A 23,634-nucleotide genomic window follows, 5' to 3' on the forward strand; every position below is an offset into this window, starting at 1 on the left:
TTGTTCTGTTCAGTCAAACCAGAGAGATAACCTATTTTTACATTTTAGATACTTTTATAATAAAAAATAATGCACATAAAAAAACAAGAAATAAAGTACATACCTGGACCTTCTTTCTTTTGTCATCAACTGTTGATGATAACCCTACATTTTTATACTAGTGCATTAAATTATTTTTTTTAATTAATGCACCAAAGAACATAGAAATATAAAAATGCAAAAAGTAAACAATGTCCCACAACTATCACAATTATTCTGGCTTTCAAACTATCTAACAAGAGATGTTACAAATTCATTGAAGTTAACCAATGTTTCCCATAAAATGAAGCTTGTACTACAATTGACAATTGTGTTTAGAAAACAATATAATATAATATGTTATGTGATAGATGAAAGTCTTGGCATTTTATTGGTTATAGATAATATAGTATTAACTGCAAGAGAAACCTATTAATAACTCCTGAAGGAGAGGATGTAACAGGTGGGTGTGATTAGAGAGGTCTGAATTTCTATTTGATGACTCTGTGATCAAACAAGAATGAAGGCTATAAAAATTGTGCTTTGTCTGAGGGATGACAATTTCATGGTGAGTAATTTATGTTGAATGAGTAAATTAGAGAAGAGGGGATGCCTAGAGAGAAAAAAACATATTTCTCACATTACAGGAAATTTAGTATTGAAAAAAAAAATATTGCATTATGAAATTAAGAATGTAAAATTTGCATACTATTAAAATATGGATTATTAGTTAGTTTTATGCTATACTAATTGGTATAACCTAAAAATAGCCAAATTAATTTTTTTAATATAAGTCACTAAAAGCCTCTTGACATTCACTGTAAAAGAAACCCCATAAGGTAATTTGCTAGTGTCACCAAGTTTTTAACTGCTGACTAGAGAAAGGCACTTGTCTGGCATCACCAATTGCCATTTTGCTTGTATGTACCATAGTTCCAGAATCTCTATTCTAATTGATTAATCAAATGTAATTAATTAGATTGTTGGTTAATTGATAAGTAAATACTATTAATAATCCAGCTCTGTGTGAGTATAAACTGACCAATAATATAAGCACATTTTTTTTTCTTTCTATTATCAGCTTATAAGTTTTGGATGTTGCATTTAAGAATTTTAAGCAAAATAAGAAAAAAACTAATTTTGAAGAGAATGATATTTTTTCTTGTTGGCTTAAAAATTATTTGTGAAGTTTGTACCAGATAAGCTTTGTTTTAGTATTTTTCATGAATTATTTCAGCCTTTACTGTTTCTTTTTCTATTAATGTTCAGCCTTCCCTATTTGTTTTAATAAAAGGTTTTTGTTTCTATTATTGCACGTAAAAATGAAAATGTACTACTATGTAATTTTAAGGCAAGACAGGAACCATAAATGATGGTAGAACTGAACAAGGAAATCAATAGCAAAAAACAAAGCTTGTAGAGCACATTTACATTTGTATCAGACAAATGATTTATATGTTGTGGCTCAAAATAATGGAAAGAGGTAGTCTAGACACAATTTATCATTTATAGAATTACTTAGCCACATTGTATGTTTTACTTAATTTGTCCTGACCATAAGCTATGAGTGTCTATAGTCTTATTTTAGGTCAGACAACTTTATTTTTTCTTATTACAGTTATTGAACCAGATGGATGGTTTTGACTCCTTGGGGAAAGTTAAGATCATAATGGCCACCAACAGACCAGATACTCTTGATCCTGCTTTACTGAGACCTGGTCGTCTGGATAGAAAAATTGGTAGGAACATTTAATTTTTTTTCTCTCTCTTTACATTTTCTTGGTAAGATCACCTTAGTACTTTGGGTTTTACCTATAAAATGGCATGAGTCTAACAATGTCTTAAACTACTCTGAAAGCACTTTGAAAATTTAATGATTACAATGAGTACTTAAGTATCTGAAAATACGTTTTTGTAGTGGGTATATTTTTCTATTTTTGTTTCACAATAGTTCATTGAAAGGTTATTACTATTTAAAAATTATTTGGATGTTTGACTCTAATTTACGTGATATATTTCAGTAAGAAGTTAACAGCATCATAAATGTTAACACTCCTACGAAAAGTGGGGCCTAAAAGGCCCCAGAGCAACTTGAAAGGTTATTAATATTAGGCTAATAAATTTGTATTTAAATGAAATTGCCATTTCATTTGATTTAATTTCATTAAATATCATTTAAATTTCATTTAAATACAAAATTATTAGCCTAATATTAATAACCTTTCAAGTTGCTCTGGAGCCTATTAGGCCCCACTTTTTGTAGGAGTGTTAAATAACTGTTGTTTATATAATATACTTCTGAATAACTAAAATTCTTAAGAATGGTAAATCAGATTAAATATATTGAATTGAGTTAGAGACAAAATTTCACTATATTTGTTAATCCTAAAGAACTTTCTCACTTAATGCAATAACATTATATTATATTGGCTTATTAACAATACATTTGTTTTTTTTATTATTTTATGTTAATGAAATATTCCTTACCATTTTGACAAGTTTGTAAAGAGTGTTATGCATTATTTTCAGAAATTCCTCTCCCAAATGAACAAGCTCGATTAGAGATCCTTAAAATTCATGCTCAACCAATCACCAAACATGGAGATATAGGTAGGAATTTGTGTTTCAAGGTATAATTACTGCCAAATAGGTACATTCATAAATAACATCTTGGGAACAGTTATGAGTTTACTTCGGGTTTTTTATTTGTCATCAGTGTCATCCTTAGTGCTACAGTAGCAGTAAATCAAATTATTTTTGTTCCCATATTTAAAAAAACACTAATAAGTTAAAATTTATAGAAAATAAACTTGTTGTTTTTCACAGAGTAAAAATAGTAACTTCATAGGTGAAATTTGGTTTTGCAAGTTTTGGGTTGATTTTAGTGTGATGTAAGGATTAATATTTGTGAATTTTTTTCTGAGCACAATGTATAGCTTTCTAGGAGAAAAGTTGAAAGAAATAGTGCTTTTTAAACCTTGTAACTTCAACACAGCTGGAATTTCCTCAAATTTATGTAATTACTCTGTCTCAAATCACTTTGCCAGTGTGATGTATTGTCTATATATGCTAGCTTTAAAGAATTGTGTAATGAATGCTCTTTTTATATTCTTTTCAACTGTATAAGCCAATATGGTTTACAGATCGGTGAAAATACATAGATATAAAAAAGCTTGGTGATATGTTACTAAACTAATTAAAAGAAATGTTTGAATAAATTTTACCACAGTTTGGTTTTTTTCTAAAACTTGTTTTTCTTTTGTTTCATTTTAATTATGATGTTGCAGTCTGATAGATAAAAATGTTTTCATGGGAGAAGATGAGATAGGTCTGTTTAGATCAATTGCATAAAATTCATCTTGCATTTCAAATTGCTTCATTATGTAGTAGTTTTTGTTGTTTTTTTGCAACACAATAAAACAAACCATTCAAACAGACATGTTCAAACTATAGATTTGTTTGTTTTAGAGTTAAAGGAATGTGAAACAGTATTTGCTGAAATTTCTAAAGCTGGGATAAAGAAAAGCTTACAGCTTAAGCTGTAATGAACTTCAGAAAAAATTGATGAATCATTCAAATTTTCAAAAATAAATTGGCAGCTTAGATTGTAGCAGTTATTGTGAAAGTGAAATTGAATTCTCAAGTCACTGAAGAAGTACCAAACAGTTTTTCCTAATAATCAGATTCTTGTCCAAGCAATAAAAACCTGTACTTAAATCATCAGTATTCTGAAAAATTAATTATACATTACTATTTGCCCCATTCTTTGTTAATTTTGCTTATAAAAAATCTTTTCAAAGTACATAAATGGAACATGGAATGGAGGCCGAGTGATTTTCTTAATTAAATATTTTATCAGTTGTTTATGTGTAACCTATATTTAAATTTGTGTAACATTTGCAACCTTTTAAAAAACCCTTTCAGGAATTGAGATGTCATTGGTATTCTTTTTTTTTTCATTCTCACAATTGAAAAACATAACCAAACTGCATGAAATCTAGAAGAAACGTACTAAATAGTATCTACTTTCAATTTAAAAATCTTATTGATTTAGTTTTTCTGTTTGGTGAGTGTATACCGATTGTCATTTATAAACATTTGTCATTCTTTATTTTGCCAACTGAGTAGCAATTCCTTCCAATTATAATTTGTAAAAAAACACTAGATATGTAATAAATGTACATCCTCTAAATTATGTGTAATGTTCAATATAGACCTAAAAACAATATTCAATAAATAAACTTAAATTGCTGCAATATTTTGCAGTCTTATAAACCTTATAAGGTGTACTTGGTGCTTTGTCACAGATAAAAATTACCTTATAATTGAACACTTTTGGAATGAAAATAACATCTAAATAGACTAAAAAATTCTCAGGTCTGTAGTTTGTTTTAAGTCTTCTGAACTTTACACTATATTACATTGTTTTTCTCTGTAGAAGTTAGGTCATGTTCTGTCTAGTGAAACTATAAATTACTTTATTCACTGATATGAATAATTTATAATCTGCTGTATCCAATAGTATACAAAATATTCAAAAGTAAGTTATTCTAATTACAAGTTATGATTAGGGTCAGAATGACAGGTCATACAAATGAAACTAGAAAAATCAAAGGAAAATAAATTATCTCAATAGATGATTGCTATTTAGCTGATATCAAACAATGTTTTCTTAATCTCACATGTATCATTTGAGTTGTTGAAAAATTTAAAATTACACTGTTACCAAGGGGCAATTCAAATTTTTTTTAGTAAAATGTTGAAACAGAAATATTGTTACTTAAATTTTAACGTGCAGGTGTTCTTTGACACCTATATTAGTAATCTCAAAATACATTTTAGACATTTAAATAAACTGTATATTTTTATTTTATTGTTGTTTTTTGCCACCAACAGATTGGGAGTCTGTAGTAAAGCTATCTGATGGCTTTAATGGGGCAGACTTGAGAAATGTTTGTACTGAAGCAGGTGAGTTGTGATGAATCTTTCTTTATTGTTTTTTGCTACTATAATCATAAATTATTATTTTCCAATGATTAATTTAACATACGTGTACTTGGATAGATGTGAGATTCTTATAATAGGATAGCAAGTTTCATCCTTGTTTCAGAATATTACATATGAGTATTTCCACAAGTTGGTCTGCTCAGAAATTGTAATCTACAACTATGTATATATTAACTTTCTTTATGGACTCAACTATATTTGATCAACATCATAACTACATGGTGAAAATGGATTCTGATTAAGAAGTCAGGATCATGTACAAAAGTTGTAATGATTTTAAGATAAGATCCAGTACTTGAGTGCTTTTGAATAGTTTATTATTCTTTTTCAGGAGAACAAAGGATAGTGAACTATTCAAAAATATTTACCTTGTTGGTTTTTTTGTGAACCAAGGGAAATATCCATACTATCATTTTAATGTGGTATGTGCATCTTTGCAAGTTTGACATGTTTTTAGTAAACATTCTTTTGTATACAAAAAATTAAATAATTTAATGATGAATATATGAATTTAGAGACTAGACTAGTGTGAGTGCAAAGTGATTTTTATGTAAAGATTAAAAATACTTTATTCACTTTAGTTTTCAGATTTTGTTTGCATAACCTTTAAAACCTCTTAAATGATTATCACTTTTTTTTTCCATAAAATTACATTTTTCACTAACCTAACTGTATACTTACTTGGCCAGTTCAACTAACCTGATGGACAATAAAATACTAAATAAATCTAAACAACTTTTTTTTTTCTTTCCTTCTAAAATGACTGCAGATTGTAACAGGAAAATGCAAGTTTTTTTATCATATGTAGCTTAAGGTTTGTAACAGTATACACTTGTTTCTATTTAATTTTGTCTTATTGCCCTTTGAAACATGTCTAATTAAAACTGTAAACCACACAACAAATGCAAAATTGAAGTCAGCACAGTGAATAACTTAACCCTACCCTATAAAAAGGGGTTATGTCATTTCATTTGTTGACTCTCATTCAAAATTGTATTTAACTACTATTTTATGAATTTATATCAATATGATTAGTATCAAACTGTAGGTTATAGTCCAAGTTTTCATATTATACATTACTTAATTTTGTAATTTAAGAGTAAATATTAAAAAAATAAAGACACCTGAATATTAATGTTTGTGATGTACAAATCACGATTTCAAATTGTTAACAGTGAAAAGTTAGAATATAAAATAAGAAACTTTTAATATTTTCTGTTTGCTGAGATTTTGTAACATTTACTGACTTATCTATGCCCTCCTCTTTTCATATTTGGAAACATTTGTTTGTGACATGTGAATAACCAATTGAAAGTTCAGAATGTCCCCTATAGTAGCCTTCTCAGCCTTTTTGAAGTATTTGGGTGATACTCTCTCTGCTAGATTTGAAGGGGTAAAACTTTAGGGAGCTCAAAATTTCATTTTTTTAAGACATGAATATGGTTTACTTACAAAGCATGATAAATTATAATGTAATTTTATGGTATTGATACAGTAGTGTATGATTTTTGGTTATTTCAAAATATGATTGTAGAACCTTTAAACAAAAACATCCTCCACATGCAAAATTTCATAAGGTTTAGCATCCTGTTGCATGCAGCAAATTAGTACAAAGTTCATAAATAGAAGAGATAATTGTTTACTATACTTCATCTATTATTGTGCGTTTTAAGAAAAACAAGTTAAGAACTTATTTATAAATAATAATGTATTACAATTGAAATGTGACCATTTTATAAAATACTAGTCCACTAAAACAGATTACCTTGTAAAGATCAATATTATAATATTGGATATGGTAACAGGAGTGCAAGAACACTGTCATAACTTGTCACATTAGCCAAGTACAGGTGAAAGGTCAATATAATAAATATATATATACATATATAGATGTATAATATATTTTAACAATTTAAACTAAACATTTGTCTTTTGTATTATGATCTGTAGTAATTCTAGAACAAAAACAAAGGTATAATTTGTATTTCCTAACTTTTTATGGTGGTTATGAAGTCAGTTAAATTTAATGAACCTGTAAAAGAATCAAAAGTAAAAATTAAAGATAAGATGTAAAGTTTTTCTTTAAAAAAAGTGACATTTAGTTGGAAGTTATTAGGATTTTTCATGTGAAATTTCAAAATTTTCTAATGCATAAAAGTATTTTTAATCCTAAAATCAAAATTATCTTGTATTGAAAAAAAGGGTGAGAAAATTGATATTTTGTGTTCCAAAGCTGTGTAATGTTTACTGATACGTAAACTTTTGTGAAGATAGAGCAGGCAAATTATAATAAGATCCCTGCAAGTGAGCCTGTGTTCAAAGAGTTATTCTTTGAGAAATAGTGAAAAAACAATGAACATGCACTGACCTTATCTAACATAAGTTTCTAGTTTTTACATTTTAGTTAAGATATGTCATTCCATAAATTAAAACTTATTTTTCTATTGGTTATAAATGATGGATGTATTGGCAGTTTACGAAAGGATAAGTGAACATGGCAAATGGGTCGTTCTAGTTTACATCTTTGTAAATAAAGATTGAATTTTTTCTTAGTAATACTTATAATGAGTAATTAATAATCATTTCGATTAGATCTTGAAAGTAACTGTAAACTGTGCACTTGGACCTACCTGTAGTGTGGTAATTCCCCAGTTGATGTTATAATGGACACCCTAAATGAGGGGTTTTAACAAAACAACTGAAAGTATTTATATAAGTTGTGTTAACCAATCAACCCTATAATTAACACTTGAAGATCTGTAAAATGAGATACTTTACTCAAATTTAATTCTATATTTTTATACATTAGCTGTTTTGTATAAATCTGTATTTCCAGAATTTATTCTTAATACCAAAGTAATGATGTCAAATTATTCTTTTTCAGGCATGTTTGCTATACGAGCAGATCGCGAGTATGTAATTGAAGAAGACTTTATGAAAGCTGTGCGTAAGGTTTCAGATAACAAAAAGTTAGAATCCAAGTTGGATTACAAACCAGTGTAATAACAATTCTTCAAAGTATAACTTTTGCCACTGTATTTATTTTATCAGAATTTTCAAAATAAACAAGATAATGGGAATGAATATGGTTTCTAGTTGTGGTTGATTATGCATTTTTTACATTAAACAAAATCAAATTATTAATTTTCTATTAACAATTTAAATAAAAAATAGTAACCAATGAATTTGAAGTTTTACAGGATCTGGTATAAATCAGACAATCATTTCTAATTCTCTGGCATATTCTATAGCTTGTGTTGCTAAATCTGATGCAGGAATATTATCATCTACATGTTTAATTTCTGTGCTGAATACTAACAAGTTCCCTGTTCTCACTGTCCATTTCCTCTGGAAAAAACAAAACAAAAAACATTTTTCAAAACACAGTTGAAGTTAATAAATGCTTATTCCATCATACACCACAAATATCACCTCTATTATTTCACTTGTGGATTATTATAGCATTCAGTATGTTTCTGCAATTCGTTAGCAGAGCTATTTATATTTCAGGTACTGTGTGACAACTATTTTTACATGTGATTTCATCTTATGAAAACACATGAATTTATATAAGCTATGTGAATTGAAAAATTAACTTCAATAGTAGAATACCACATGATTAAAATTAAGCAGTCTAAAGTATGTATTATTCCATCAGGAATCTCAGCTCCAAGCACAAAGGAACTAAGAATTACAAAGCCAACAAAACAATGAGTAGTTTAATATCACAAAGTTGAAGTTATAATAAAAGCATCATAATTGTATGTATATGATCTGAGAGAAAGTTAAATGTTTATAATACAAAGCAGTTACTTAAATTAAAAAGAACAATTGTCATGGAAACTGTGGCATACATCTGAACAATGTACAGAAATCCAGCATTTATGAAAGCTTCTTCATAGACTGAAGCAAGCTGCCACATTATATTTTTTATTTTTGGAATAACCTGATCATTTACTCGTTGATAGGTAATACAAAATTTATTTAAGATTTCTAGTGGTGGTAACAAACACAACTGGTATATCCCAGCCAGCTGAAAGAGACTTAGTACTGGGCAAATGGCTGTATATGATAGATGTAGTTCAACAAATTATATTCTTTACTTTCTGTCAAAAGTTCGTAACATTACTTAAAAGTACATGCTTTGACATTAAAAGAATCCAACTCTTAAATAAATAAATACAAAGACTGCCTCCAAATAAAACCAGAAATATAGCATAAATCCTTCACAGAAACTGCTGACATAAGAAAAAAAAAAACAGTTGAAGGGTTAATAGGTGTCACCATAAATCTATGTTGTAGGTATCCTTTACTGAGCATGACACAGTTTTAGTGTCTTATATTCAAAATTTGATTTAACCAATTTGTACAGTATAAAATCATTAGTAATCCATATTTTAATAGTATATAATTTTTAAGTCCCTAATTTTACTAGACATTATAAAAAAAAACTCCTGTATTTCCCTAGTGTGACACACATGGCATGCTTTCTCTAGGCATCTTGTGTTCTTTATTTTATTTGCTATCCCATGAAAAAGTATGAAATTAAGTGTAAATTAATCACTATAGAATCATCATTGCTCAGACAAACCATAATTTTTATAGCCATCAATTTTGTTTGGTTAAAGAGCTATTGAATAGAAAATCAGACTCCCGTACCACACCCACCTGCCACATCCTCTATTTCATAATTTGTAACAGCTCTCTCTCATGTTCAATTATACATTACCTATAACCATAGAAAGTCAAGGTTTTCATCAATCAAATGATGCATTGTATAACAGAAAACAGTCACTTCCAGTACAAGCAATGTACACATGAGAAACATGAATGAATAGCTCTTGTCTCAGAAAACACCATAGAAAATTAAGTTAGGGGAAATTCTCTATTTTTTCCATGTGATTGGCCTATGATCTTTGATGCATTACTATCATTAGTATAAACTAGCAAGCTTATGTGTCTTTGACAATCAACAGCAAGAAAAAAATAAAGTACTTAATTTCTTGTTTTTCATGTTTATTCTTTATTATAAAAGTAGGGATATCTTTAGGTAAAATAACCAATAAATAATAAAATGTTTCATAAGGCACATAGGTAAAGTAATTGGATAGTGTAACATAAGCTGCACATGTCAAGTGATTTACAACTTATAATGGCAGATAGTTCAATGGGCAATAAAACAATAAAATTTAATTATAAATAATTGTATACTGTTATGAGCTTAAAGCTATTTAAAGTAAATGAATGTAGTTTCATGTTACAATTTCAAATCATTTTAGAAAGATGAAAAGGGTAATTGACATCTGTTTCCTTTTTTTTAGTGGTTACAAGATCAGTCACTTTGACAAATCCTGTTTTGAGACAGGGTATAGAACATAACAGATAAAATATATAAAGTTTTACTGAAAAAAAAATCATTTGAAATGTATTTAGGAGGTTAACATAACAAATATCCAAGATTTGTATGATAGGGAAAGTATTTTTAATATTAATATGAAAATTACTTTGCACACTGACTATTCAAAACAAATACTCAATATATTCATGAACAAATTTTTAAGTTTATTAAAAATACTTCACTAAAAATATGTTTTGTATGTTAAAGACTTGTGTTAACTGAAAGACTGCCAAATTTTGTAAAGATATATTGAAACTATATTGAAAAGTTAGAAGTATCAAATCTATTAAGACATGATACAAGTAGAAAGAGGTCACATGACTGGTCAAAATGACCAAACCTATTATGAGAGAGTTAAATTTTACTGTAGAGAAATGCATCATTTATTATGTCAGGCATGTTGTAAAACAACTATTATTCATGAAATGCAATTAAATTTAAAATAAAAAATCTGTAATACATTGAAAAGATTCATAAATATTTTTTCTTATTTTACGTATTTAAGTATGGTAGTAAACTAAGCTTGAATTTTTCTTGTACTTAATAATACAGAAAACTGAGCAAGAACATACATTTCACATACTTTTCAGATAAATTAATTGCAACATCTACCATGGCACTTTTAAACTTAACACAAGTTTCCTCAGTGATATACTTATATATTTGCAAATGAAAAATGAGGTTTTTTTCGTGTAGCATCTTCTTACCCTTACATTAATAATTCCAAAGTGATCTTAGAACTTATTTGTTTTTAAAAGCTTTAATTAATGATGGTATTACTCTTACAGTTTTGTATCTGCTAACTGCTCAGGAGACAATACCTTAATATTTCTATGTATTTTTTTTATCATACTCTTTAATTTATAACCAAAGGCAATGTTTTTGATTGTATTATTTTTTTGAATAACTTACCTTTTTTGTATAATCCATAACTTGTTTAGGGGTTTGAAAAAATAGCATACGTGCAGCTTCATTAAAAGATATTTTTTCATAAGCCTTTTCTATGCATGCTGCAATCTCATCTCGAACAGTATTTAGGAGAATATCAATGAAAAAATTATAACTCTCAGCAGGTACATTGCCTCTGGAAAGGAATACCTAGAAATACAATAATATTTTTTTAATTATAAAATAGTTGAATGAAATTTCATTTATTTCCTTTTACTAACAAGTTCATCTAAGTTTCAAGACATAGTAACACAGACTATCATCTCAGTTGATAGCTGATCAGTCTCTAAAGCCATCCAAGGAGTGTGCTGTTGCTAATGGTAAGAAAAATAGGTAGTTAAACATATTCCCTATATACAAAAATAAGGGTAGCTACAATTAAAAGGCCAGGTTGGCTCCCAAAGAGTTTAAGAGATAAAATTAAAGAAAAATATCAAATTTTAAAAATTTAAATTGATTAGTATGACTTTGAAGATTACAGAATATCAAGAAAGTTAATGAAATAGTAAATTGGGACATCAAAAAGGATGTAAGAGAAAAAGTTGGCTGGAAATGTAAAAATATCTAATGATTATGAGATGGCTAGGTTACTAAATTTTGCTCTTTCTTCAGTTTCTACTAATGAATATTTAAGCATCATTTCACATTTTGAACATTTGATAAACAGAAATGAGATCAAACAAGAAGACTGCGTTAATTTTGAGCTGGTTAAGAAAATTTTTCTGTGCCAGGTAACATTTTCCCAAGGAGGTTAAAGACTGGATATGCAAGCCACTTACTACTATTTTTTGTCAGTCCCTGAATAATATGCAGGTACAGCTGATCGTAAGTTAGCTAATGTTGTTCCTCTTTTAAATGGAGGTAATAAAAATGGTCCCAGTAATTTTAGGCTTATCATTCTTACATCAGTTATGTGAAAAGTTTTGGAAAGTCTGATAAAAGATGCTTTGCAAAATAATTTAACAAAAGTCGGAATATTACAGGATAGTCAACATAATTTCACTGAGGAAAAATCTTGCCTTTCAAATTTTTTGACATTCTTTGAAAGTACTTCCTGTATCTGGATTTTCAGAAAGCATTTAACAAGGTGTTGCATAAAAGTCTTCTAAAAAAAGAATTCTCTCTTTAGGTGTGGAGAATAAGTTAGCATAAAGTGGATTGATGGAAAAAAAACAGAAGGTTGTCACAAATCAAGTACAGTCACACTGGATTAATGCCATAAGTGGGATACCCCAGGACAGTCTTAGAACAATTGCTCTTTTTTATTTACATCAATGACATAGATGAAGGAATAGTCAATAAATTGTTTAAATTTGCAGATGATATTAAAGTATTGAGTGTTGCCAGCTGAGAAGGGGTGCTGCTGCTTTACAAAAGGATTTAGATAATTTAGTGATATATAAATGGCAGATGGATTTTAATAATAATAAATGTTATCATAATTTTAAGTATAATTTGGATGGGAATAGCCTTAATGTTATGAAAGAAAGGGATCTTGGATCAGTCTCTAAAGTCATTCAAGTAGTGTACTGTTGCTAATTGTAGGACCAATAGGATTTTAGGTTGCATCTACAAAAGTACTGGATACAAGTCTAAAGAGGTTATAATTTTATTGTATAGGTCACTAGTTAGGGCACATTTGTAGTGTTTTCATTCTTTGTCTTCTTACTTTAGGAAAGACACTGAATTGTCAGAAAAGATTCAGAAGAAGGTTACTAAAATGGAACCTGAGATGGCAGGGTTGTCACATAAGAAGAGAATGAGATCCTTAAAATTGTTTTCTCTTGAAAAAAGTAATATTAGAGAGGATCTGATTGAAGTGTTTAAGATTGTAAAAAGAATTGATAATATTGATGCGTAAACATTTTTCATGCTCAACAGCAAGAATCATAGAACTAGAAAATACAAATGTAGATTTAGGCAAGGTAGAAGTCATCTTCAGCTAAAACAATTTTATTTTCCAAATAAGATGGTTGGCCCATGGAATGGGTCATCTTCAGATGTTGTGAAAGTGGTAAATTTGAACAAGGTTAAAAGAAAGCTTGATAAATATATGAATGATAAGGGCTGGCTTTAAATTTTCTTTTTTTAATTCATTTATTTAATGGTTTTAGTTTGGCTTAGAGGATGAGACAGCTAAAATGGACCAACAGGTTCCTTGTTATCTCTAAACATTATGTTATTTGCTACTCCTCATTCATGAGTTGCATAATATTAGATATCAGCTTAAACTTCACTATCTTGCTAATTATTCTAAAAAAAACTATTTTGATATGTAAATTTCAAAAGGGTTAACTCCTTCAACACAGACTTGGTCAGTTTGACAGACTACATGGCCTTTGTACTTCTTACTTTCAGTATATTATTTATATCTTTACATAAGTTGGTAGTCCTTCAGTTTACATTATCTTTTACACACAAAAAAATCATTCTTTTCTAAGTACTTTTAATAACCTAAAATAAAATTTATCCTTGAATATTTTGAGTATTTGGTTTTAATAGTCTGTGTGCAATGTAATTTAAATGTTAAGATTAAAAATACTTTTCTTCATCTCAAAAATCTCAAATTTCTTTTGTGTAATCCCTTAAACCTCCTAAATATACTGCAAACATTTTACTTCCAGCAAAACTTTATGCTTTATCTGATATTTTCTCTACCCTATCTCAAAATGGGATCAGCCAAATCGACTGACCTCATAACCACACACACACACACAAAATCTAAATTATCCTTTTTATCTCTCTAGAATGACTTCAAATAGTGACATGAAACTATATTCCTTTAACCTAAGTAGATTTAAGTTCATAACAGCATGCATCTATTTATAACTACATTTTATTATTTTACTGTCCTTTGAACCATGTCTAATTGCTATCTATCTGCATCATTCCAAGTTCCAATCACTTAGTGCAGGCACAGGCTATATTACACTATTGTATTGCATAACCCATGAGCTACTACATGCTGCTAGTGTGTGTGCCTTGTGAAACATTTTTATTATATTATTATTTATTTTACTTAATTGAATCTTGACTAACCTAAAAATATCCTGCTTTTATATTTTACTTTACATTACTTTTATAGTAATAAAGAACAAACACAAAAAACAAGAAATAAAATACTTTTTCTTACTGTTGAATGTCAGTGAAACTTGAGCCTATTTGTTTTATACTAATAGTATTAATGCACTATATAATTCTTAATTAATTAAATAACTAATGCACCAAAGAACATAGACTAATAACCTTCAAAAACCAGACAATTTACTGTAACAATCACACTTTTTTGGTTTTCTAACTGTGCAACAAGAGCTGTTAAAATTAATTTAAACTAGCCATTGTAATCAAGCAAAACTGAACACTAAAATTATTTTGTTTGAGCAATGATGATTTTATAGTAAGTAATTTGCATTTCATTTCATACTTTTTTAGGTGTGGTGGATAAAACAGAGAAGACAAGATATCTACAAAATATGTGATGTGTGTCACACCAGTAGAAATTCAGGATTTTTTATATTGCCTCATAGAATTAAAAACTTGTAATTTATATACTATTAAAACATGGGTTATAAGTTAAAATTCAATGTTATAAAAATTTGTATAACATTAACAAAAAGTAATTTAATAAAAATTTTGTGTCAGAATACCTGGGGTGAGAAGGTTAAATTGATGTTTTTCTCTCTCTTTAAAATAGGTATTTATGTTTTCATATATAAAACTATTTATATGATGAAGTGTTATAATTAATATACTGTAACCACAGATTTAAGTGGCATGTCTTATTCTTAGAAAATTACGTTTACGTTATGCCATGTTTCATAACACATCTTAGAAGGCACTGTGCCACATTTCAACTCTTACTGAAACCAAATAAAAATACAACTAAATCTTCTTTTATAGAGAATATTTTTCTATGATAATCACAAGTAATACATATTGTAAAAAGATAACGAAAGTTTTGTTTCTAGATGCAGTACAGTTTACAAATACTTTACTTTTCACTAATAGCACAAACAGTTTAACACCTACTTTATTGTAACTTCCTTCCATCAAGTACTGCTCCATTGAAACTGGATGTCTGATATAGATATTGTTCTGGATCTCTTTTGGAGGTAGCAGCTCTAATTCCTGCATTTCAAATATAAACATCACATTTATTTTTTCTATTATATGCATGTAAGACAAAAAATATAATTCTTAAATCTTTATTCCATACAACATTTAAAATAACAAAATACATGAACGTCATTTGGAGCAGAGAAAGTGACAGTCAACTTTTATAGCAATAACAACAAAAGTCTTTCATTTAATGCATGAGTACTTAAAACCAAAAATAATCCTATAATTCATGAAGGCAAAACTTCTTGACAATACAATAATAAATTAAAAATCAGTGTTCATGATATATAGCCTAATGTAAATAAACAATTACAAGTAGAGGGCACTAGTATTTGAAAACACATTTTTCAAGATAAAGACATTAGAAAGAGAGAGAAATTTTCAGCCAAATGATCATCAAATAACAACTCAAAAGAACAAATAACATTACACAGGGGTAGACAGGTAACATTTTTTTTTGTTAATTGGTAGTCAAAAGTAGGCCGAGAGTATAAGTATCTTAAGTTAACATTAATTTCCAGAGGAATTAGAAATACTTCCTGACCAATATTTCATCCTTCTTTCATACCTTATATCCCAATAGATATTGTTTGTTCAAAAGTAGGCTAAGAGTATGAATGTACCTTTATGTAACACTAGTGACAAGAGACATTGGAGATATTTGTGAACAAAGTTTCACCCATTTTTATTCTCTTACATCCAAATAAGTATGGCTTGAGCAATTTTTATATTTTCTACCATTCAAGTCTTTATAAGTTCTTACTCAAATCTTGTAGCCAAGTTAACTTGTAATTTGTTAAGTACCTCCATATTAAACAGGAAGTAATAAAAACTTGTCCAGTTGTTGTAACTGATACACTTTCAATACTTTACATAATAACATGGTATTATTCTTAATACAATAATAAATATTTCTTTGTTTCTTTACAACAGAAGTTTTGTGTAATTTTTCTTACCGTGTGGAATTCTGCCACTCTGTTCTGAGCCAAAAGGCACAACAAGTTTAAACCGAGTAACTGATACTTGAAAGCTGACTCTGGTAAGTCACCCCTAGAGTAAAATATTTAACACATATTTAGTACATTAAATACTTACATATTATTATAAATGTAAATGGCAGCATTATATATGTAATATTAAAATTTCAAAGAAAAAGGGAAAAAATTATATTTCAACGCAATTTAAGATATAGACAATCTTAACCATTCAACACCCAGCATCTAGACACCTTAACTCTGCCATATGGTGTATGATATTTATGTGTTTGTTTTGTTTTGCTTGTTTGGAATTAAGCACAAAGCTACACAATGGGTTATCTGTGCTCTACCCACCATGGATATTGAAACCTGGTTTCTAACAGTGTAGTTCATAGACATACCACTGTGCCACTGGAGGGCAATATTCATGTGGAAGCATGCTACTGATTTATTTTGATATACATCATCCATTTGCTATTTTTAAACTTCCAGAAGTACCTCATACAATGTAATGCTTGCAAGTTGCCATCAATTAAATGGATTTCATGAATCCAAAATAATAATGCACAGTAATAAGTAAAAATCTATAGCATCATTCTGATGAGTTATATGTTAATGATCATATTAAAGAAACAAGGTTAAGGTGCAAAAACCCTCAAAAAATGCATTCTTGATATGAAACTAGAAATTAGTGGATTTGAAAAGCTGGTTGTCCTCATGGACAAGCTTTAAAAACCAATATAAAGGGAGTGGGCTAAGGTTAAAAATGATAAAGAGAAGTCATCAACAATTTGTAACATAAGTTTAAATGTTTTGAAGGGAAGATCTAGTGAAGCCTCACTTGAAGGTTGAACACAAAGTTTCAAGATCAAAATTCTCTCCAGGCTATTGAAGACCTGGGATTTTTATTTTTTTTTTGGTGCTGATAGTGGAATTTTGTTACATTAGTTCCTTTAGAGTTTAATGAATACTTCTGTACTCTAAAAAGACAGGTTGCAATACTTAGCAGTTGCAAGGACAGTATCCTATAATATGCTAACCCTATATGTGAAATGGTAAGTCTCTATTGATCATGCAAGATGTGTTGGTGATCAGGTTCAACAATTGCCTCAGTTGAAACAAAGAAATGTACTAAAAAAGTAAACCAAGAATTTTTTTTTAATAAGCATAAAATAAGTAATAATTGGTAGGATGTATAATATAGATATTTTTTCACCAATACAAAAATAGATTTGAATGCTTTCTACACTTACAAGTGACAATATAATACATAAACAATATATCAAACTCATACAAATTGTACAGTAAACAAGTTCACAGAAATAGCTTTGTATTTGTTGAATTTAGTCTGTGGAATATGGAAATTACCACATTTTGAATATCAGTTTCTCTTGAGCTAACATTTTAAAAAATGACTGCATTTTTCATTACCAGAATAATCTAACCATATAAAAAATTCCCTGAATATGACAGTAACTTCATAATGTTAGTTGTTTTTAAATCTTGGAAGAAACTATTGTCATAGGAAACTGTAAATTTAAAAATGTTTTAAAATTTATATAAGATTCAACATCTGTGTTTGTCATGTAATTTCTAAACCATTTGTCACACTGACTTCTAATTGGTACCAAATGAATTGTCTCAGTACCAATGTTTGCATAAAGACATCATTTTCCACCCCGTCCCTTGGAGAACCTGAGAATTTCCCCCAAAAAAAACTTCTAAACTGCTTGACTCACCAACTTTGAAATAGTGCCAAATTAATCATCTCAACCCCAAGGTTTACACAAAGGTAAAACTTTTCACCCAGACCCTTATGTATTTCATGAAAACACTTTTTAAAAGAGATTCCCTGAAAATGGATCCAACATTTATTATTAATTTGCATTAGACAACATAAATATGCAGGATTACTAATTACTGTTTTTACTTAGTTAAATTAAATTTGCATTATAGTGGTCCTGTAAATGTGGGTTACAATCCCAAGGGTTCACTAGTTACCCAACAGATTCTACTGAAAAGGGAAGCTGAATATGTTTTCATTGTTCTTAACAATTCCTGAAGGTTGCATGTGTATGTGTATAAAGGACAATTACATCGTTTCATTACCACATTAATATTTTCAGACTAAAGTTAAAAATTAATAATAACAGTCATAGAAACACCACTGTTACTTTTAACACTAAATATAAATTATGTGACAGTGTATAGAACATATTTACTAATTGTACATTACACAAAAATTTTCTCACAGAGTAATGCATCTCAACCACATAATTTTTCTCAAGCCTAACCAATTAAGACTGATGCTCAGTCCACATCCTAATACCACAGTATATCTTTAAAAGTCATGTAACACTACCCAAATTGAAGTGAAACAGTAACTTTTGCAATTTGTATCACAGTGCACTGAAAGAAATCTGAATAATAAAATATATATACATATACACTTTTGTATTCTTTATCAGACTAAACCTTTAGACTATTCTAAAATACAAAAAGTAAATAAGAAGAAACAAAAGAACAAACAAGGAAGTTGATAAAACAATAAGATATTAAATATCACTTGCTATATTAAAAATATGGACTCTGGCATTGCTAATTCTTACATAAACTCTACAGGCAGTTTTATTAAAATCATGAGCTAAATAAAGCATTAGTCACTTTCCATGCAAGGTTAAGCCAAAAAAACAAAAACTACAAAACTTCTGAATTTCTTACTTTTAAATTAAATTAGGATAAAAAGGACCAAACTATAAAAATAAAATTACATGCATAATATAAACAATAATAAAAGAAAGTAAATTTTTGAAAAATAATGTATATTTCAATAAATCTTGGTCAACTATATGAAACCTTTATAATGTGATAAAAAGTTTGGGTGAAAATTTTCTAAGGTGCAGTGACTCAGCTTTTACTGTTTAAAGCTGCTAAATGCATCATGTACTTAGATTTTCTCATAATAAAAATACAAGCTTTATTTTGCAGTAATATAACAGTGACAAAACTTTGATTTGAAAGATCAATTTAAGAAAAAAAAATGTACTAACAATACTGACATTCATATTTTCAATAGATATTTATTTACAATCCATGAACCAATAATTTTATTAGTTACTTACTGGTAGTCCAAGTAATAGCATTTTAATTGAGCTAAGTAACGCTCAAATGAGGGTATGTCTTTAGTTGCAATGCTCCACTGAGCTCCAATTTCTAAAATATCTCCTGTAAATAATGACTGAGGTTATAACAAAAACTTTTAAGCCCATATAATTCTACACAGAGAAAAAAAATGGAACCAACACACTCAGAAATTAAAAAGATATTAAAACGTATAAAACATATTTTCTACATGGAAATGTTGAACATTACTAAAACCTTCTTTGACTTCAGTGTATTTTATTAAAATAGGGTAACATTCACATTAACCAGTCAGTTAACAAAATTAACTATTAATACTTACGCTATTAAAACATGTAAGAATAATAGTAGCAACCTTGTAACTTGAATACATACAGCATTATATGGCATTTACACTTTTAATCAAGAGCCAGTATTCAGTACCTAATATTAAATTTCATTTTAGTCAGAGAACAAGAGCCAACTACTAACTTGGACAAAGAACTATCATGTATTGTTTGCTACAAACATAACTATCTACTTTTGTTTCAATGTCTAAAAAAAACAGAACAATAACAAACAATGTGGTAACCAGAAAATCATGTTACTGGGATAGAAGCTGAGGGCAGGATTCTACTACTGTTACAGTAGAAAAACTATAATCTTATTATGTAATAATCAAACGACGATTCCCTAACAATTTTAGTAACAAGTCAAGGATTGTCTGGTCACCAAAGAAAATAATAGAAAATAATTTATCTACTAGATAAAAGACATTTTTTACTATTAGTAAAAGGAAGATAGCATTTTATTACTGGTAACCAAAAATTACTTGTTTACTAATAGTCAAGAAAAACAGCTTTATTTATATTATGGTATTTCATAATACAGAAGTGTCACTATAAATATCATCTTATAAGATTTGACAAAATTAGAGAGTAATGAAAACAAACAAATTTTTTTTTAATGTATAGTTAGGTTCCCACTTAAAAAGTTGTATATATTATCTCTCTTCTTGATAGTATCTAGTTTTATAAATATACATTTTAAATAGCACAATAGTTGGTTACATTTCTTTCTTAGCAATAACAACTTGATTTGGGTGGGTATATGGTAAAGCTGATTTATGTGCAGAGCATTTGAAAACAGACTTACGTGCCACCAGAAGCTCTTGTTTTGTTGCTGCAGCATCTGATGTAGGCAAAAATGTCAAGTTTGTCAAAGCAACCTTTAGAATCAAAATAATTGAGAGCATTACGAAGACAGTATGGTACTTACATTGCCTTTAGTTGTACAAAACATTTTTTTTTATGAATTTTCTCTTTCAGGAAACAGTCTAAACCTAAGTTCAACCTACATGGACACCCAATGTAAGTATTACAAATTAAGTACAAAAAATTTTATATGAATGAGTCACAGACATCATATTTCAGCATAAAACAATACTAACATTTCATTTTTAGTTCATCCACATGGAAATTGTTTGTTTAAAAGTAATGTTCTCAAGGTTATAATTGCATGCTACAGGGGCTTTTAGCACTGGCCAAAACAGAGGCTCTCTTCCCTCTAATTATTGATCCCTGTTGTACCAGATGTAACTGCACAATCCAGGTTATGTGTCAAGTTCCTTAATTTTACTATCAAAAGGCAGCTGGTCAGCAACAATCTACCACTATATTTTTTTATTACATTTTATTTCTTAATTTTACTTTATTATTATTATTATAAATAATGAGTTTCTACTGTAAATACAACAAAACTACAATTGTGATGCATAGAGGTGGAGATACTTGTTGCTAATTTATACTTAGCACAAATACAAGCCCAGTCTGGCATCAACAACCTAATACACAACTGTACAAATTATGAAAATTAATCCATATTAACTACTGCATGCTTCAAGTAATTAAAAATTAATTTGAATATTAATAAAAAATTGGGAAGACTATTAATAAATTTAGCTACAGTTATTGAGAAGAAAAGTCATAAATGTTTAAGTTAATCAAATATTTCCTATAGTTTTAAGTCAAAAATGCTCTTGTAAATTTTACAAATTGAAACAAAAATTAGGTACAATTACTTTATGTTTTGACAGATGTATTTTTTTTAACTAAATTTTATCCATGGTGATAGTGTTATAACTATACATTAATAGCTTATATAGTGACATAAGTTTGTTGAAACTTCTTTGAGTAAAATAATTGGACTGGTACCATAGAAATCCTACACACTAGAAGCTGACAATGATGAAGAATGATGTGGATTATCAAAGAACAGATAATTGTAGATGAATGCATGATACTGTATGACTTCCTAATAAAGCTATACACAATATGTACTTGTTGCAATTCAGAGTCAAAGCTCAAATTGAACAGTTACAAAGATTATTATTAATGGCTATTATGGCCATAGCAGTGTGAATTGTTAACCACTACATCCATACAAGAGAGCCAACACATATAGACTCCTCAGATCCCTATATTTTATTCCAACTTTCCAGATCTTGTGTGGACCCTATTTTGTTATAAAAAATTATACAACTGATCCAATCAATTCATGTTTGTTTCTACTATAACTTAATATAACACAAGATAATACAGTTCCAAAAATTGTCTTCAGTCAGTGGAGCAAAGTATTTTCCTTAAAGTAATCAAAACTAACCCTATTATCCAATTTTTAAAATTATCTGTAATTTGTACAGTTATTTTTGTGTGTACATTATAAAGATAAGTGATTAGTAATAAGAACTTCTCAGTGAAATAAATAAGAGGGTATATTGATATTTCAATCACAAAATATTTTCTACATCCACTGACACGAAGCTTTACATCTAATAATAATAATAATAAAAGACAGAGAGAGTGATTAAGATACTACTTAAATTAGCAAATTACTTGACAACTGTTACACTATGAAATGGAAAAGTTATTTTTTTATCAATTTTATACAAGTCAAAGAACATCAGAATTAGGTAACATTTTTTACAATTCTATAAATTAAATTAAGGCGTATATTTCTGTGTTAAAACAAAGAATATACAAAGCCATTTTAATTCCTATGTAACTTTTGAAAATACACGTTACATATAATTTATTTTATACATAGCTAATATATGACAAAGCAGTTTAGACCAATTTAGGCTTAGTAAGTACTACAGGAGTGACTCTTCTCAAAAATATCTTGACGAATTTCTTCCATATTTCCTTTGACTTTATAAGCTTTCACACAAAAGAGCTTATTGTCTATTTACCTTTAGTTTTGACAGTAACTGGCCACACTTATCAAGATTCTGAGGTTTTTTTGTTCCACTCTTGCATTAAAACTTGATAATTTGTAACCACTTCTTTGAGTTTGAGAGATGCCATCTTCCTGAAAATTCAAGCCATCTAGCGCTCAAGACAAGCAACAGTTTCAAAATTTAAATTGTAATATAATACAGGGTGTTCTGAAAGTCACTGTGCACTTATATATTTAGTAACAGACATGTTTTCAATATAGAATACAGGAGGTAAATATGAATGACTATTATAAACAATGTTGAAAGTGACCCTCGTTGACATCAATACAGGCTTGGATCCTTCTTATTTTGTTTCTAAACACCGCTATCAGTTGCTGGCTTGAAATAGACTGAATAAATGCTGTTATCGCTGCTTTCAAGTCATCCAGCGTGAGCGGACGATCTCGATACACTGCAAATTTTGCTGCTTCCCATGGATTAAGATCTGGTGAGCGTTGGGGCCACACGTCTTTGTAAATAATGCGGTCTCCGAAACATTCCTTTAATAACCACATAGATCTGTGAGATGTGTGGGCAATAGCACCATCCTGTTGAAACCATGAGTAATCGATTTCATCACTTGTCAACTGACCGATGAAGGTGTGAAGAATCTCCGAACAATAGCGCTCGCTGTTTATTGTGTTCATAAAGAAAATAGGGCCAACAATTCGATGTCTGGAAATCGCAACCCACACACCAACCTTGAAATAATGTAGGGGGTGTTTCGGGCAAACTGTGAGGATTATCAGATGACCACAATTTTGAATTTT

General features: G+C 28.8%; 2 protein-coding genes across 2 annotated transcripts in view; one reads left to right on the plus strand and one right to left on the minus strand.

The window, feature by feature from the left end:
- Positions 1–8,109, plus strand: part of LOC143254274 (26S proteasome regulatory subunit 10B) — a 35,698-nt gene extending 27,589 nt beyond the window's left edge. The window contains exons 9-12 of the mRNA XM_076509177.1: positions 1,637–1,757; positions 2,548–2,628; positions 4,915–4,986; positions 7,910–8,109. Coding sequence (XP_076365292.1) covers positions 1,637–1,757; positions 2,548–2,628; positions 4,915–4,986; positions 7,910–8,028 — 393 coding nt within the window. The 3' untranslated portion in view covers positions 8,029–8,109. The remainder of the gene's footprint in view (positions 1–1,636; positions 1,758–2,547; positions 2,629–4,914; positions 4,987–7,909) is intronic.
- On the minus strand, positions 8,047–22,967 carry LOC143254281 (26S proteasome non-ATPase regulatory subunit 8-like). The gene is given in 8 exon segments (XM_076509188.1): positions 8,047–8,373; positions 11,336–11,521; positions 15,401–15,499; positions 16,447–16,540; positions 19,590–19,692; positions 20,743–20,815; positions 22,838–22,888; positions 22,890–22,967. Coding segments are annotated over 8 exon segments (804 nt in total). The 5' UTR covers positions 22,953–22,967; the 3' UTR covers positions 8,047–8,238.
- Positions 22,968–23,634: the final 667 nt, after the last annotated feature.

The sequence above is a fragment of the Tachypleus tridentatus genome, chromosome 1, assembly GCF_004210375.1.
Source record: "Tachypleus tridentatus isolate NWPU-2018 chromosome 1, ASM421037v1, whole genome shotgun sequence".
NCBI lineage: Eukaryota > Metazoa > Arthropoda > Merostomata > Xiphosura > Limulidae > Tachypleus > Tachypleus tridentatus.